Below are 14201 nucleotides of genomic sequence, written 5' to 3' on the forward strand. Positions count from 1 at the left end.
GCTGTATCCCGGGGACAAAGTCATCCCTAGTCAAGAACTGCTGAGTTGGAGAAAGAGTTTTAGATATAACACACAAAAAAAGCATAATTCATAGAAGAAAGAAATGATGAATTGTTCTTTTGATAAAAATGTAGGAGTTCCTGTTGTGGCTCCGCAGTTAACGAACCCGACTAGTATCCATGAGGACATGGGTTTGATCCCTGGCCTTGCTCCACTGGTTAAGGATCTGGCATTGCCATGAGCTGTGGTGTAGGTTGCAGACACAGCTTGGATCCCGAGTCATTGTGACTGTGGCATAGGCCGGCGGCTGTAGCTCCGATTTGACCCCTAGCCTAGGAACCTCCATATGCTGCGGGTGTAGCCCTACAAAAGACAAAAGACAAAAAAAATGTAAAACTGTTCCTCTGAAAGATATTGTTGAGAGAATGAAAAGCCAAACTGTGGACTAGCAGAAGATATTTTTAAATCATGTATCTGACAAAGAGCTTGAATCCAGGATTTATAAAGAATTCTGAGAACTCAATAAGGAGTAAATGAAAAACAATTACAAGAGAAAAGAATTTGAGCAGCCACCTCACCCAAGAGGTTTTAAGAATGACAAATAAGCACATGAAAGACGTTTAATATCATTAGCCATTAGAGAAATGCTATGGTGAGATGCCACTAAACACCCATTAGAATGGCTAAAATGAAAACTGAGTTCCAAGAGCTTGCAAAGATATGGAGCAAGTGGAACTTGCAAGCATGGCTGGTTTGGATGCAAAATGGTACAGCCACTCTGGAAAATATTTGGAAGTTTATTGTCAAGTTAAATGTGCATTTACCATACAATCCATCAGTCACACTCCTGGGCATTTATCCTAGAGAAGTGGATAGAGTAACCTGTAGATAAATGTTTATAGCAGCTTTATTCATAATTGCCCCAAACTGGAAACAACCAAAAATTCCTTCAGTGGGTGAACGAACTGGTAGATCAGTACAATGGAATATTATTTAGCAATAAGAAGGAACAAACTGTTGACTCACATAACAACTTGAAAGAATTTGAAAGGCATTATGCTGAGTTAAAGAAGCTTGTCTCAAAAGATTACATAGTCTATGACTTTCTTTCCTAAACTATAGGGCTGGAAAACAGATCAGTGGTTAGAAGTAGGGTTAAGATGTGGCTATAAAGGAATGATACAAAGGAGATTTATGGGATAGTGGAAACTTCTGTATCCTATGGTGGTGGTGGTTACATGACTACCTATGTGTATGAAAATTCACTAAATTATATACCAAAAGAAAAAAAAAGTGATTTTTTTTTGTCTTTTTAGGACTGCACCCGCGGCATACTGAGGTTCCCAGGCTAGGGGTCCAATCGGCGCTGTAGCCGCTGGCCTACACCACAGACACAATGTCGGATCCAAGCCGTGTCTGCAACCTACACCACAGCTTATGGCAACACTGGATCCTTAACCCACTGAGCGAGGGCAGGGATGGAACCTACATTCTCATGGATACTAGTCAGATTCGTTTCTGCTGAGCCATGATGGAACTCCAAAAAAGCGATTTCATCGTATGATAATTGAAAAAAGAGACAAATTCAATTCTGATGGTACTTTATTAGCTTACAGGATGTAGTCCAAACTTCTTAACAGGCATTACAGGGCCCACCCTGGTGGTAGCTCCTCAGCAACAGGGCTGTTTCCCTCATAAAGCCTAAGGATGTAGTTTTTACAGGAATAGACTTAAGTGTGGCCATGAAGGTCACAACTGTTTTGTCTCTTAAGAAAGAGGCAGTTTTTAAGTACGAGAAAGTCAAGGATTTAGAATACCCAAGTTCTCATGCTGGTGTAGCCTTTTGTGGAATTCTGGTTGAGTACAACCTCAGTGGCCTCCCCATTAAATGTGACTAATAACTGTCTCCCCTAGGGTCACTTTTAGTAGGGCAGAAATTGAACCACTTTGATCCCAGGCCTAACCAAGGGTTTTCTTTATTTTTTTAAAAATTTTTTAATTTTTTTCTGTTTTATAATGATTTTTATTTTTTTCATTCTAGCTGGTTTACAGTGTTCTGTCCATTTTCTACTGTACAGCATGGTGACCCAGTTACACATACATGTATATGTTCTTTTTTCTCACATGACCATGCTCCGACATGAGTGACTAGTCCAAGTCTTTAATTGTTTGACTGTTGTTTTTAACTAAATTCTTTCTTGCCCCCCTTTGGCCACACAAGCAGCATGCAGACGTTCTGGGGCCACATATTGAATTCGTGCCACTTCAGTGACAATGCTGGCTCCTTAATCCACTGAGCCACCAGGAAACTCCAAAATACGTGTCTTTTTTTTTTTCTTTTTTTTTCTTGGCCATATCCATGGCATGTGGAAGTTCTCAGGCTAGGGATCAAAGCTAGGCTATATCAGCTACCTGAGCTGCTGCAGTGATAATGCTGGATCCTTAACCTGCTGGGCCACAAGGGAACTCCCAGGTCTAGCCAGAACCCTCCTTCCCATTTGAACCCTTCTGGCTGGGAGAGGAGTATGTGATGTATGGTTTAGGGGAGCAGATTGTATTGTTGAAAGCTTTTCAAGGTACTTTTTGCATTTATGCATCTATTCAGTAATCTGGGCTGTACTCTTCTACCTCACTTCATCTCTCTTGGAACTAATTCATTTCATTGGAATCTGGATCCTGCAAGAGAACCAGCTTCTAGAACAAGTACAGTGGCAAGTATTTCCCCACAGCATTGTCCTGAGTGGTTTTAAGGTTTTAGAATGTTTTTGTGGCAGCCCTTTTAGTGTTATGCTTACCCTGATGGAGAGTCGTGGTTTGTGCACCTGCTGCCCTCCCCAACCTGCCATCCCTAAATGCACGTGGCTTGTTTGGACCTTGGATAATCACCCACGCCTACTCTCCATTTCCATCACCATTCAACTCCTCCTGTGCGAATGTCAATGATGAGACACCCGTGTGGATTACATTTCTCCATTTATTAAAATACTTTAGGAAGCAAAACTTAGTAACTTTGAGGACTGGTGTTCCATTTCATGGGGAGGAGGAATAGGCACACTTTGTGGACCTTTTCTTTCTGCTTTTTTTTTTCTGTTACACCATCAATACCACAGTTTCCTCCCCCAACCAGCCCTTGGCCCTGCTGCTTATTTGCAGGGGCCTCTGAGGAAACAAACAAACAAAAAAAAAAACAGAGAAAATAACATAGATTAAAGATTAGCAAACAGACGAAGGCAATTCCACAAACCATAAAGCCAATCAAGGTCCTTTACAGTATGGAAAGGTGCTAATGGGTTTGGTTGCTTTGGTATCAGTTTCTACTTCTTATGAAACTAAAATTCTTCTATTTGTTTCCTGAGGGAAGTTGATGTTGATCCCAACTGTGTCTCCTGATGAACCTTTAACCTGATTTGTTAAGTTGACAATGCTTCCTTTTTTTTTCCTCCTTGCCCCTTTGGATACAACATCGGCCCTTTTTGGTGAGGGGACCGATAGCTGCTGACCCCCTGTGGTACTGACACCAAAAGCAGTTGATGACACTCCAAATCCACTGGTGTTCTCCTTCCCCAGTGTTCTTCTGGCTAGGAATTGCCCACTCAATCCATCCCTCAGGAAGTGCTCCAGAGATGCAACCAAACCCCGGAACGTTGGCTCCTGATGGCGTCTCTGTACATAATTGAGATGGACAGTGTGCGTCTGGTCCCACCACCCGAATAATTAAATTGTATTCCGGCAGGTAGTTCACCATGAAGTCCTGAAAGGAACTCATGCTTCCAGAGGCTGAGCCAACTCCCTTGAGAAAGAGATCACCACTTCCTGCTTTGTTTCCAAGCTAGTACGTGCAAGAACGGGCACTCAGTGAGCGCTGTCTTCCTTATGGGGAAGCAACTGCTAACCAAGCAGGTTAGGAGGTAACCAAGTGATTTGGCAAGCCCACACTTGCTCCTGGGCCTTATCCCCTAGTAGGTCTGCTCCGTGAGTTGACTCCAGCCCCCCAAATCCCAGTGGTTTCATGTACTATTATTCTGACTCAGGGTGGGGGGACAGGGTAGGTGAAGGGCAATCCCGATGGTACCACAGAGCAATAGCATTACAACGTACAAAGATGTATAGCAAGTCAGCAAAGCAAGCACAAGAGATGGAGTATAGTTTACTGTCATCAGTGATGAAAGTAATTACAAGACAGCTCTGCTTAGGCATTGCCAAGAAAAAGCTACCCTCTCCCAGGACTTCCTTTTGTTTCCTTAAATTTGCTCATTTGGAAATTTGTCATTTTGAAAAAAGGCTCTTCTGAGAAAAATGCAACTTGGTTCCCAACTCTGTGAGGGAGCGTGTGCGCAGCTGTTAACGTGTGTAGCCACGGAGGAGCCAAGCTGGGCTGCCATGGTGACCTCACTGATTTGATCTAATAGCTCTTCCTGGGAAGAAAGAGTAATGTAGAGAAAGCCAAAGACACAGCAACGGCACATTCCCCATTGAAATACGTACAGTAAGTTAACATATTCTGATGCTTAAATAAGTTTTAAATATTTTTTCTCTCAATGTTTTTTTTTTTTTTCCATGAGCCTTCTTCTCTAGTTGTAGAGCTAGGACTTTTTTTGTTTGTTTGGCACAGCAATCAGACGTCTGGGGACTATCCCCTTGTTCGTATTTTTCTCCTCACCCCTGCAGAGGTGGAACACAGGTGGCTGGTTGAAGTGGGCTAGGCTGGTGGAGTTCCAGAGTTGAGAACCAGTGCTTAGAGTCTGGATTGTGCACCTCAATGAACCAGCCATTGGACTGAGTCAGGTAATTGAGCACGCTAAGTTTGTCTGAGAAGTGGGGAGAGGCCAGTTTTCTGGCTTGCTCTTGCTAAGTGGGATGGGACACTTACCCAAAGGTATCAGTTGAGGATGGGTGGGGACAGAAGGCAGACTAGAGAGAACCACTGGAGAAATACTGGAGTTCAATTGGATTTGCCTGACTTGGGCACAGGCATTCAAAAAAAAAGTGAATTGGGGTTTGGAGCAATTTTGGCCTAGTTTATTTTTGTGAGAAATTTGGAAGAACCATGGGAGAAGCAGAAGCTTTTGGCCTCCCTCTTCCCAGGCCCATGTTCTTGTCACTCTGGATGTCCCCCTGTACTCAAGGGAAAGGAGCAAGAAAGGGGATTCAAAGGTGATTTGGGGGGACTTAACCCAGAAGACACAGGCCAAGATGGAGCTTGTGGGGAAGGGCCTAGGCTGCGACTTGATGGTCAGGCAGCCCCTAGCTCAGGCATCTAAGTCACAGAGCTCAAGGCCTGGTTGCTCCATATAGTCTTTATTGGGGAAGGGGACAGCACAGTTTGGGGCAGTTGCTGATGTAGAGTCCAGGACAGAGCAAAAAAGGCAGCATGCCAGCTTAGCCCCCTTCTCTAGGGCATTGGTGTTTTTGTTCCCTTTTCTGTAGCCTGGCTCAGAATTTTAAGGGGGCGTCAGAATCAGCTGGGCCATAGGTAGACCCCAGCCACTTCTAAGACGCTGAAAATGCACCAAAAGATTTGAAGCTCCACCAAGAACTAGGGCAGTTGGTAGAGGCCTATGTGTGTGGGGGTAATGGCGGGGTAGGGGGTGGGATCAGGGTGGGGAGGGATTCCTGGGTTAGCACAATAAATTATAGGGTCACTTAGAGGTCGAGTTGTATTTTCAGTTCTTAAAAATATATAGATATATATATATAGATATCTATATATATATATATAGATATATATACATATCTTTATATGTCTCTATACATAGCTATATTGCAGCACAGCGGCAAAACATTTAGTTAAAAAATCCAGCAAGAATGCAGGCAAACTCTCCATGGAGGCATGCAGGCTAGGATCAAGGCAGTAGGAGGGGAGCTTGTATGGTTGCCATAGGGGTGAGTTCCAATCAATGGGCCCACCCAGCCACCAGAGCACCACCTGGACGTGTGCAAAGACGTACATGCGCACATGGAAAAATATAAAGGGTTTGCAGAGAGAGAGTGGTCACAAGAAAAGATTTTACATGGTCACAGGCAAGTGGACAAGCCCCCAGGACCTAGTTCTCACCTTAATAAGCCAACTAGAAAAGACCTCCTGAAGTCAAAAGTTGCAAATTGGCAAGGATTGGGGGAGAAACACCACTAAGCCTGGCTGTCCTGACCCCTCTCCTAATCTCCCTGAGAGTATATCTTTCATTCATTCTCTAACATCAATAGTTTCTCTATCAGTCAGAGAAAAACATTCCAAAATTCCCTGAAAAGGTGAACTCCCTTGAATCCTTTGTAGATCCCAGGCCATTCACGAAAAGCTTATCTCAATTAAATATTGTAGTTGCTTAAGATGAGCAAAGAGAAGGAGAACTGAACAAGACAACTCGGAGCAAGAATCTTTGGCCAATGAGAAAATGTAAACCTCTAAGGAGACCTGATTGAGTCCAGGAAAAAATATTAGTGTAAAGAATTGGAGGATCTTTCTTGGTGGTGCTCATGTTTGTTCTGAAATAATTTAGTCTTGCCTGTATTGAGGTTTCAAGAGTTTTTAGCAGAATCCTAAACGTTGTGAGTTCTCCTTCCATCTAGCCTTCAAGGACTATAGTTGAGATTCTGATGATGTTGGAAGATCATCATCTTTTGCTTCATCTCTGCGATGTCTGCGATGCCACAAATTACCTTAAGAGAAAAAAGCAAGGTTAGAAATAGTGTTGAGGTTAGCACATTGCCAGATGTCCAAATGTATGGATCCTAAAGAGAGCAGACAGAGTCCTTTAGGAGACAGACTGGTTTGTTCCTATTATGCCATCTCTGAACCATCTTAGGAAACCACCTGCCATCATGCGAGCCAAACACCAATGGCATGAGTTCTCAGAAGCTGATAATCCATGAAACTGCTTCAGCGTCTTCAGAAAGACTCTCATGCACCATGGTCTCCCACCTGGCAGATTCTTAGGGACTCAGACCCATTGGACCAAACCTGAGAAAACATAGTTTGGTCCTGGAGATTCTCTCTTGGCACCTGTGCAAACTCTCAGTTCCTCAAAAACAAAACTGTTGCCTTCCATCCCTCCCCCGCCCCCGCCATGTCCACTACTGTTCTCTCTCTCAAGCTTCCAGGTCATCATCTAGGCTCAGATTTTAGGAGAGACCACTGCCATTAGAATTGGCCGAATGGAAAACTCTAAGGGAACCTTCTTTTGAGATCCACTGACATCTCAATAACATTTAAGTCCAATTCTGAAGAAGGGGTGGAACCAAAATTTAAATAATGAAACAGAAAATTTGCATTTCCAGGGATCTATAACACATAAGGCTTAAGAATGTTTAGACAGGTCATGGAACCCTGTAGGGTCCCCAGCACGGACAACCCCAACCCATCTCAAATAGTGCTGCCTTTTGGAGCAGGACCAAAAGCTTGTAGCTGTATTAGACTGGGAGAGAGATCTAAGTTGGACTGCTTTGCCATACTTTATCAACCAAGGAAAGGAATGGGTCAAGCAGAAAGGTAACTACCTGCTACCTGTTCTCATTTTTCTCTTCGGCTGTTTCTATCACAAAGACCACACAGCAAAGTTGCCTCGAAGGTTCTCTTCCTGTCAGTGTCCCTATCACTTTCTAACACACACCTTGTCCAAGAGACTACTTGGGATCACCTAAGGTTGGCTCCCAGCTGGCCACCTCCTCCATCACCTCCATCCCCGTGCGCATTTCTAATGGGAGCTGCAGGCCCTTGGGAGGTACCCAGGCTGCTCGGGGGACGTCTTCACGATCTCTGTGTCTGTCAGGGAAACTTACCAATAAAACCCTGGATGCCTTGGCCTGATTTAGGCCTGTCTTCCTCTTCTGGCTTCTTCTTCCCCAATTTGGGGAACTTAACTTTCAATCTGAGGCTTCTACTGTCAGTGTCTGAAGATTTTTCCTGGCGAACCACAACAAGAGGAAGGTCAAAATGTTAACTGCCTAGTATTCAGAAACAAGTCCTAGAGGCCTGGCAAGGTGGTGAACAAGGACAGCTGTGGAAGCAGGCAGATCTGTTATCTATCCTGCTGTGGGAGTTACTCCTAATCACTAGTCCCAGGCCCCAGAAGGCATCTGATCTTTATACCAAGATCCTATACAGGGCCAGATGCTCTGCTAAATGCCTGCCCCCCCCCACTGCCCTGCTGCCCTTTTAGGGCCACACCTGGGCACATGGGAGTTCCTGGGCGAGGGGTCAAAATGGAGCTGCAGCTGCCGGCCTACATCACAGCCACAGCAACACTGGATCTGAGCTGCATCTGTGACCTACACTGCAGCTCATGGGAATGCTGGATCCTTAACCCACTGAGCAAGGCCAGGGATCAAACCCGCATCCTCACAGAGACTATGTCAGGTTCTGAGTCCACTAAGCAACATCGGGAACTCCCTCCCCCTTTATTTCCCAGTCCACAGGTCACATACCTCCGGAACGAGGATGGAATTCATCCAGTCAATCTTGGATAGCTTTTCGAACTCCTTACTCATGGCATCCAGGGAAGTTTGCAGTGTGGCCTCATATTCAGCATTTCTCAGCTGGTGAAGACAGGAAAAAGAGTGAGTATCCAAGGCCGACCACCCTGCCTTCAAAGACTCTTGCTGTCTCCCCAACTCCTAGTCCCTGCTAGTGGCCATGAGACCACAGGGTGCCAACCTATATCTCTTTTGGCCAACGGGGTCACTGGAAAGTATAGCCAGCTCTTTACCTTGTCAATAGGGAGACCCAGGAGACAACTAGATAGTGATACTTTCCTTGGCACTGGGAATGCTCATAGTTTGGCAAGCATTAAGTTTGTACAACTTAACACTGAGTTGTACCCCTACAACTTAGGGTCCAGGATAAGGGTCCTACCCTTGACCCTCAAGTCCCTGGAGACATCTAAGTACCCCCCACCACCAGTAATAGCTACCAATTCCTGAACATATACTATTTGTCAGGCACTGTGCATACATGATTTCATTCCATCTTTCCAATAGCTTTAGAATACCTTACAAAGTATTACTGTTGTCATTTTATAGGCGAGAAGACAGACTCAAAGAAGCTCAAGACCATATGGCTAGACAGAAACCCAGACTATTTAACTCTATAGCCTACCCTCTATATCACACTGTCCCAGGAAGGCAGTGTGTGCTGGCTGGATACTGGGGGTGGGCATCTTTATGACACAGTTACTGTAAGTTAAAGGAAAGAGAGAGAGATTGGCTCAAATTTTCCCTTACTTGCAAAGGGGGTCTGCCTCTGAAGGCTGTGCTTTTATCCCCTTGCTATTCACTTTGAGTAATAGAGAAATAGTTCTAGATGGCTTGTCCCATGGGTTCAGGAAACAAAGTTTAATCATTTCCTGGTAACCCCCAGACCCGCAGGATGAACCCTATATGGTCCATGGAGTGTTAAAATATATTTTTCTGGGGCCATTTCCCTTGATAGTTTTTTTTTAATTAAAAATATGTATTATGCAGGCAACATTGTTATAGCAAAAATCAAAGGGAAGAATTCAGTACTAATTCTATCTCCAACTCAGAAGAACCAAGTTCTAGACCAATAGCATAGATGAGATAGTTCATGTTCCACTGAACAGAAAGCTGGAAGAACAGACGTGTGCTGCTATTGTCAGCCCTGACGTGCTTTCCAGCCCACCTAACTTGGCTTCCTCTCTCCCCCCTGGCACGCACCCTACTTTCAGTCTGGTACTTTTGTGCCTCCTCCCTGTGCATGGGCCAGCTGTAAGTGGAACCTTGCCAACTGTCACAAATGGGCAGCAGGTGGAATGAGCAGGGGATGGGATCAGAGGTTATGATCAATCAGGATGGGATATGAGAGGGGAACGAGTCACACAGGAGAAGTAATCTCTTGCTTTTGCTTTACAAGTAATGATTTAGGATAGTACAGAGTAGCTCAGATGCATAGAACATGTGTGTGCCCATGGTGGTGGGATGGGGAACAGTGGTGTCAGGTAGAAATGGCCATCTATTCAAGAGAAGGGGGAAGGGGGCAGGGAGTCCTTAGGGGCACACCAACCAGCGGAGCTCAAAAGGGATTTGGTAGTCAAATCCAAAGACACAGAGAAGAAAGAATTGAGGGCCTTAGAGAATGATTCCTAATGATAACAGGAAAGGGATAAAATGGCTTTCTAATGACTTCCTATTTGGCAGCTAAAGACTTAGGCTCTGAGAAATAGTATGTGGGTGGGCCTGAGTCTCATGCTCTATTCTCTTGTCCTTCTGGCTCCAGTGGAGACTTTGTCCAGGACTCTTCTCTGAGATAAGTGTGCAAACTAACTCAGAGGCCTTTGTTGTTCACTTCTTGGTTCCTGTTATAATATATCACTAAGCCAGTTTGCCAAATAAGGGCAGCGGGAGGTACTGGATGGTAGTTTCTTCATCAGAAGGCTGCATCCCACTCCCAACACTGAGCTCCCTACTGTCTTCCTTCTTTAAGGGGAAGAACAACAACATTCAGATGAAATAAGCCTTATGTCCAGGACACCTCTATGATATGGCCTTTCTGGGGACACATGGTCATTCTTAGCTGCCATGTGCACCCAGGTCTCATTTAGATGTGTGTGTGCATGCATGTGTGCGTCAGGGGATCCTTACCGGGTTCTATATTAAGTGTGCTATGTGTTCATTTGGGGATATTGGCTGGTACAAACCAATTTTCATGATCCCATGAGCCTCAAGAAAGCCTGAGTGGCAATGAGAGGCCAAGCTCCCATATTTCCTGCTGCCCAAATTGGCGAGGCCACAGAGCTCTGCCTATATATAGAAGGTACTTCTGTCACAGCCACCAAAGGCTTGAAAGACTCTAACCTGGGGCTCAGATGCTGGGACAGCCTGGCCTGATTGCTTTAGCCACTCTGCCACCTGTGCAGTGTGCCAATTAGATGTGCAAATGGAAAAGGGGAAGTGGATGCACTTCTTACAAAATCAACTCAGAGGCCCCTCTTCAAATAAGCCTTAATTAGACGAGAGGCAAGAACAGCACCTTCCTCGGGGCCTTAGTGGCGAATCTCAAAGTGGGGTGGTCACGATCAGTTGACTCATTAGAGCACACTCACCAGGTGAGCCGATGGGCTTTGCAATATGAGAGATAGCAACTCTTCCTGTGGCTCAAAAACTGAGCCTCAGTCCATTTTCCCTAACACTAATACAATCTACCACCATTCAGGCTGCTAGGCAGAGTGAGGCCCTTAACATGCAGTAGTTTGTTTAATCGTCACAATGACCTGGCGAGGTAGAGATTACTGTCCTTATTTTGTAGGTAGGGAAACTGAGACCCAGAGAGGTGTAGTTGCTAGCGTTGTGGATTCATTTGTGTCCCCTCCAAAAAGGTGTCTTGAAATAGGGTCAGTACCCTCAGTACCACAATTATTTGAAAATAGGGTCACTGCAGATGTAATCAGTTACTCAGATGAGACCACTGGCCTGGTCTGGACCCTGGAGTAGGGCAGGCCCTGATGCAGTATGACTGGTATCCTTTAAGGAGCTGGCCATATCAAGACTGGAAAGACACAAGGAGAGCAGTGTGTGAATACGGAGGACTGGAGTAATGCATCTACAAGCCAAGGAACACATCAAAGATTGCCCACAAGTCACCAGAAGCTAGGAGGAGGCAAGGAAGGATTTCCCTACAGGTTTCCAGAGGAACGCGGCCCTACTGACACCTTGATTTCAGGCTTCTAGTCTGCAGAATTGTGAGACAAGAAATTTCAGTTGTTTGAAGTTACCCAGATGTTAGCATTTTGTGACAGCAGCCTTAGGAAACGAATATAGTTGGTAAGCGACAGATTTGGGATTCGAACCTGGAGCCCCCCTGACCTTCCCCACTCTTCCATACTGTCTGTCTGCCAACATGGCAAGAGATGTATGTGGAAACTTGGGAGATGGAGAGCTGCTCAAAAAAGCTCACCCTTTTCTTCTGAAACTGTATGAGGTATGATGACAACACCCTGCTTTTGTTTGGCCTGGTCTGGACCCAGGAGACATTTGTCAAAGGAGAAGGAGAGACTTTTCTTCAATGATAACGGTAGTCCCTATGGATTAGCATAACCTAGGACATGACACAACCAATGACAATTCTGGGTGAGGATGACACAGCATGGACCGCCAGGTAAGCATCTGGCCAAAATGCTCCTACATGTCTCCCAATGCCCTGGAACCCGGCACAGCCCGTGACCACCTTCAGATGAGACACTTTGCCATCCCTCGTTCCCACCCCCTCCACTCACCAAGTTTTCATCCAAGAAAGCTTTGGTGTCATCGTAGAGCCCTTTAAGACTAAGTGTAACATCGACTGCGTCATTTCTGGTTAGCGTCTGAGAGGAGAAGAGAGGGAAAAAAAGGAAGGGAGAGGGCCAAGACAGGAGTTGTTGGTTAGTAAGCATGCAGCTGGCTTCTCTGGGGAGGTGGGAGCAGGCTAGCAGGACGTGGCTGTAGGTGAAAAAGTAATATTCGCAAGATAGCACAACTAGTAGTACAGCATGGATGCCGACCAGTCAGAACTGATGCCAGCTGCGAACTACCAATGCAACTGTCTTGGTGTGTTCTATGTAGCGGCACAGTACAACCTGGCATTTGGCATCATTGCTGAGTGCTGGGGGTACAGGGAAATAAGAACTATGCAAACCACAGAGGCCACCTATGGCCACTAGGCCAAAGCCACCTTTCCCATGGTAGGTGGAGTTAGGCCTAACCATCTCTCCTCTTGAAACTCCGGGCCTTGAGCTCCAGTCCTTCTCCAACCCAGATCTGGCCCCAGATAAATAGGTAACCTACGTTTTAGGAGGCCCTGACCCTGTATGTGGCCCTTTGGTATTGTTTGCCTAGCACTAAAGTTACTTTTACTTTTTAAATTTTTTAAATGATTTTAATTTTTTCCATTATAGCTGGTTTACAGTGTTCTGTCAATTTTCTACCATACAGCAAAGTGACCCCATCACACATACGTATATACATTCTTTTTTCTCACATTATCCTCCATCGGGCTCCATCATAAGTGACTAGATATAGTTCCCAGTGCTATACAGCAGGATCTCATTGCTTACTTTTTAAAAGCATCACTTCAATCTTCTGCCAGTGGGTAAAGTCATGAGATGGCCCATTTAAACAGCAAGTATCCACATCTGGACCTTTCCCTCAAGAGGGAAACCAAGGCAGCCTGGAGCTGAGGTTTCAATGACAAGTGTCACCTTGACAGGTTATACAGGGATCTACCTGGGATGAGGAAGGGCCAAAGCCAAGCTCCTCTCCATTCACAGGCTATTGCTCCTAGAGCCAGTGTTGTAGATAGCTGTCAGGCTGATGACATCTGCTGGGGGATTCTCCCAGTACCCACTCTGGACCTGTAACAGGTCAAGGAATACCTGCCTCCCTGTCTAACTCTATCCATCAGTTTCCTGCCATATCATTTGCCCAGTTTCTCTATCCAACCTCTGGCTCCCCTCCCTTCCCTTCTATCCCCTTTCCTATTTGGTTTGACTTCTTTCCCTCATCTGCCCCTCCCTCCCTTACCTCAATGGGAGTGCAGGAAGCTGCACCTGCCTCATTGGTGCTGTCTTGGCTGTAAAATATGTTGTTCAAGATGTTAGCACTGGCATTCACAGAATCCATGAGGACAGGCACATGCTGGTGGACCTTGCTTAGGTCAGTAAGTCTGTAATAAAGTAAGGACAGATAATTGAGCCTAGTGTTCTGAAGGACTTCTGGTCTGAGGTGCTGGGGAAGGTTGGGATTAAGGGTAAAAATGAAAGCCCTCGGTCCCCAAATTGGATACTTTATTTTCTCCTGTTATTTCTACTCTCCTCTAGGGAGCCACTTGTGCCAGAATATGTTTCTGCTCTTCTCTAGGTATCCACTTTTGTCTATCCTTGTCTCACTTCAATTCGATCCTGGGTGCTTTGGGAGAGAGGGAGGCTAGAATAGAGGAGGGCAGCTGTCTCCAGGAACTCTAAGGCCTTCTGGACATTTGAGGGAAAGGATAAACATTTTTTTTTTTTGGCCACACCTGTGGCACATGGAAACTTCTGGGCCAGAGATTGAATCTGAGTTGGAGCTCCAACCTATGCCACAGTTGCGGCCACACTGGATCCTTAACTCACTGCGCTGGGCCAGGGGTAGAACCTGTGCCACTGCAGAGACAACATGGATCCCTAATCTGCTGTGCCACCATGGGAACTCCTAGGATGAACATTTTTAATCCTGTTGGG

At 45.4% G+C, this 14201-nt stretch overlaps 1 protein-coding gene across 2 annotated transcripts in view; it reads right to left on the reverse strand.

The window, feature by feature from the left end:
- Positions 1-6528: 6528 nt before the first annotated feature.
- The window catches only part of DGKK (diacylglycerol kinase kappa), a 169833-nt gene continuing 162160 nt past the window's right edge, over positions 6529-14201 (reverse strand). Inside the window, exons 24-28 of one of the 2 annotated variants that reach the window (XM_047765459.1) lie at positions 13507-13648; positions 12225-12311; positions 8422-8532; positions 7777-7900; positions 6529-6657 (exon numbers count right to left, since the gene is read on the reverse strand). In XM_047765459.1, the coding sequence (XP_047621415.1) occupies positions 6578-6657; positions 7777-7900; positions 8422-8532; positions 12225-12311; positions 13507-13648 (544 nt within the window). In that variant the 3' untranslated portion in view covers positions 6529-6577. The remainder of the gene's footprint in view (positions 6658-7776; positions 7901-8421; positions 8533-12224; positions 12312-13506; positions 13649-14201) is intronic. The other variant, XM_047765460.1, reaches the window with a different exon arrangement.

Source organism: Phacochoerus africanus, chromosome X (assembly GCF_016906955.1).
Source record: "Phacochoerus africanus isolate WHEZ1 chromosome X, ROS_Pafr_v1, whole genome shotgun sequence".
In the NCBI taxonomy this organism is placed as follows: Eukaryota; Metazoa; Chordata; class Mammalia; order Artiodactyla; family Suidae; genus Phacochoerus; species Phacochoerus africanus.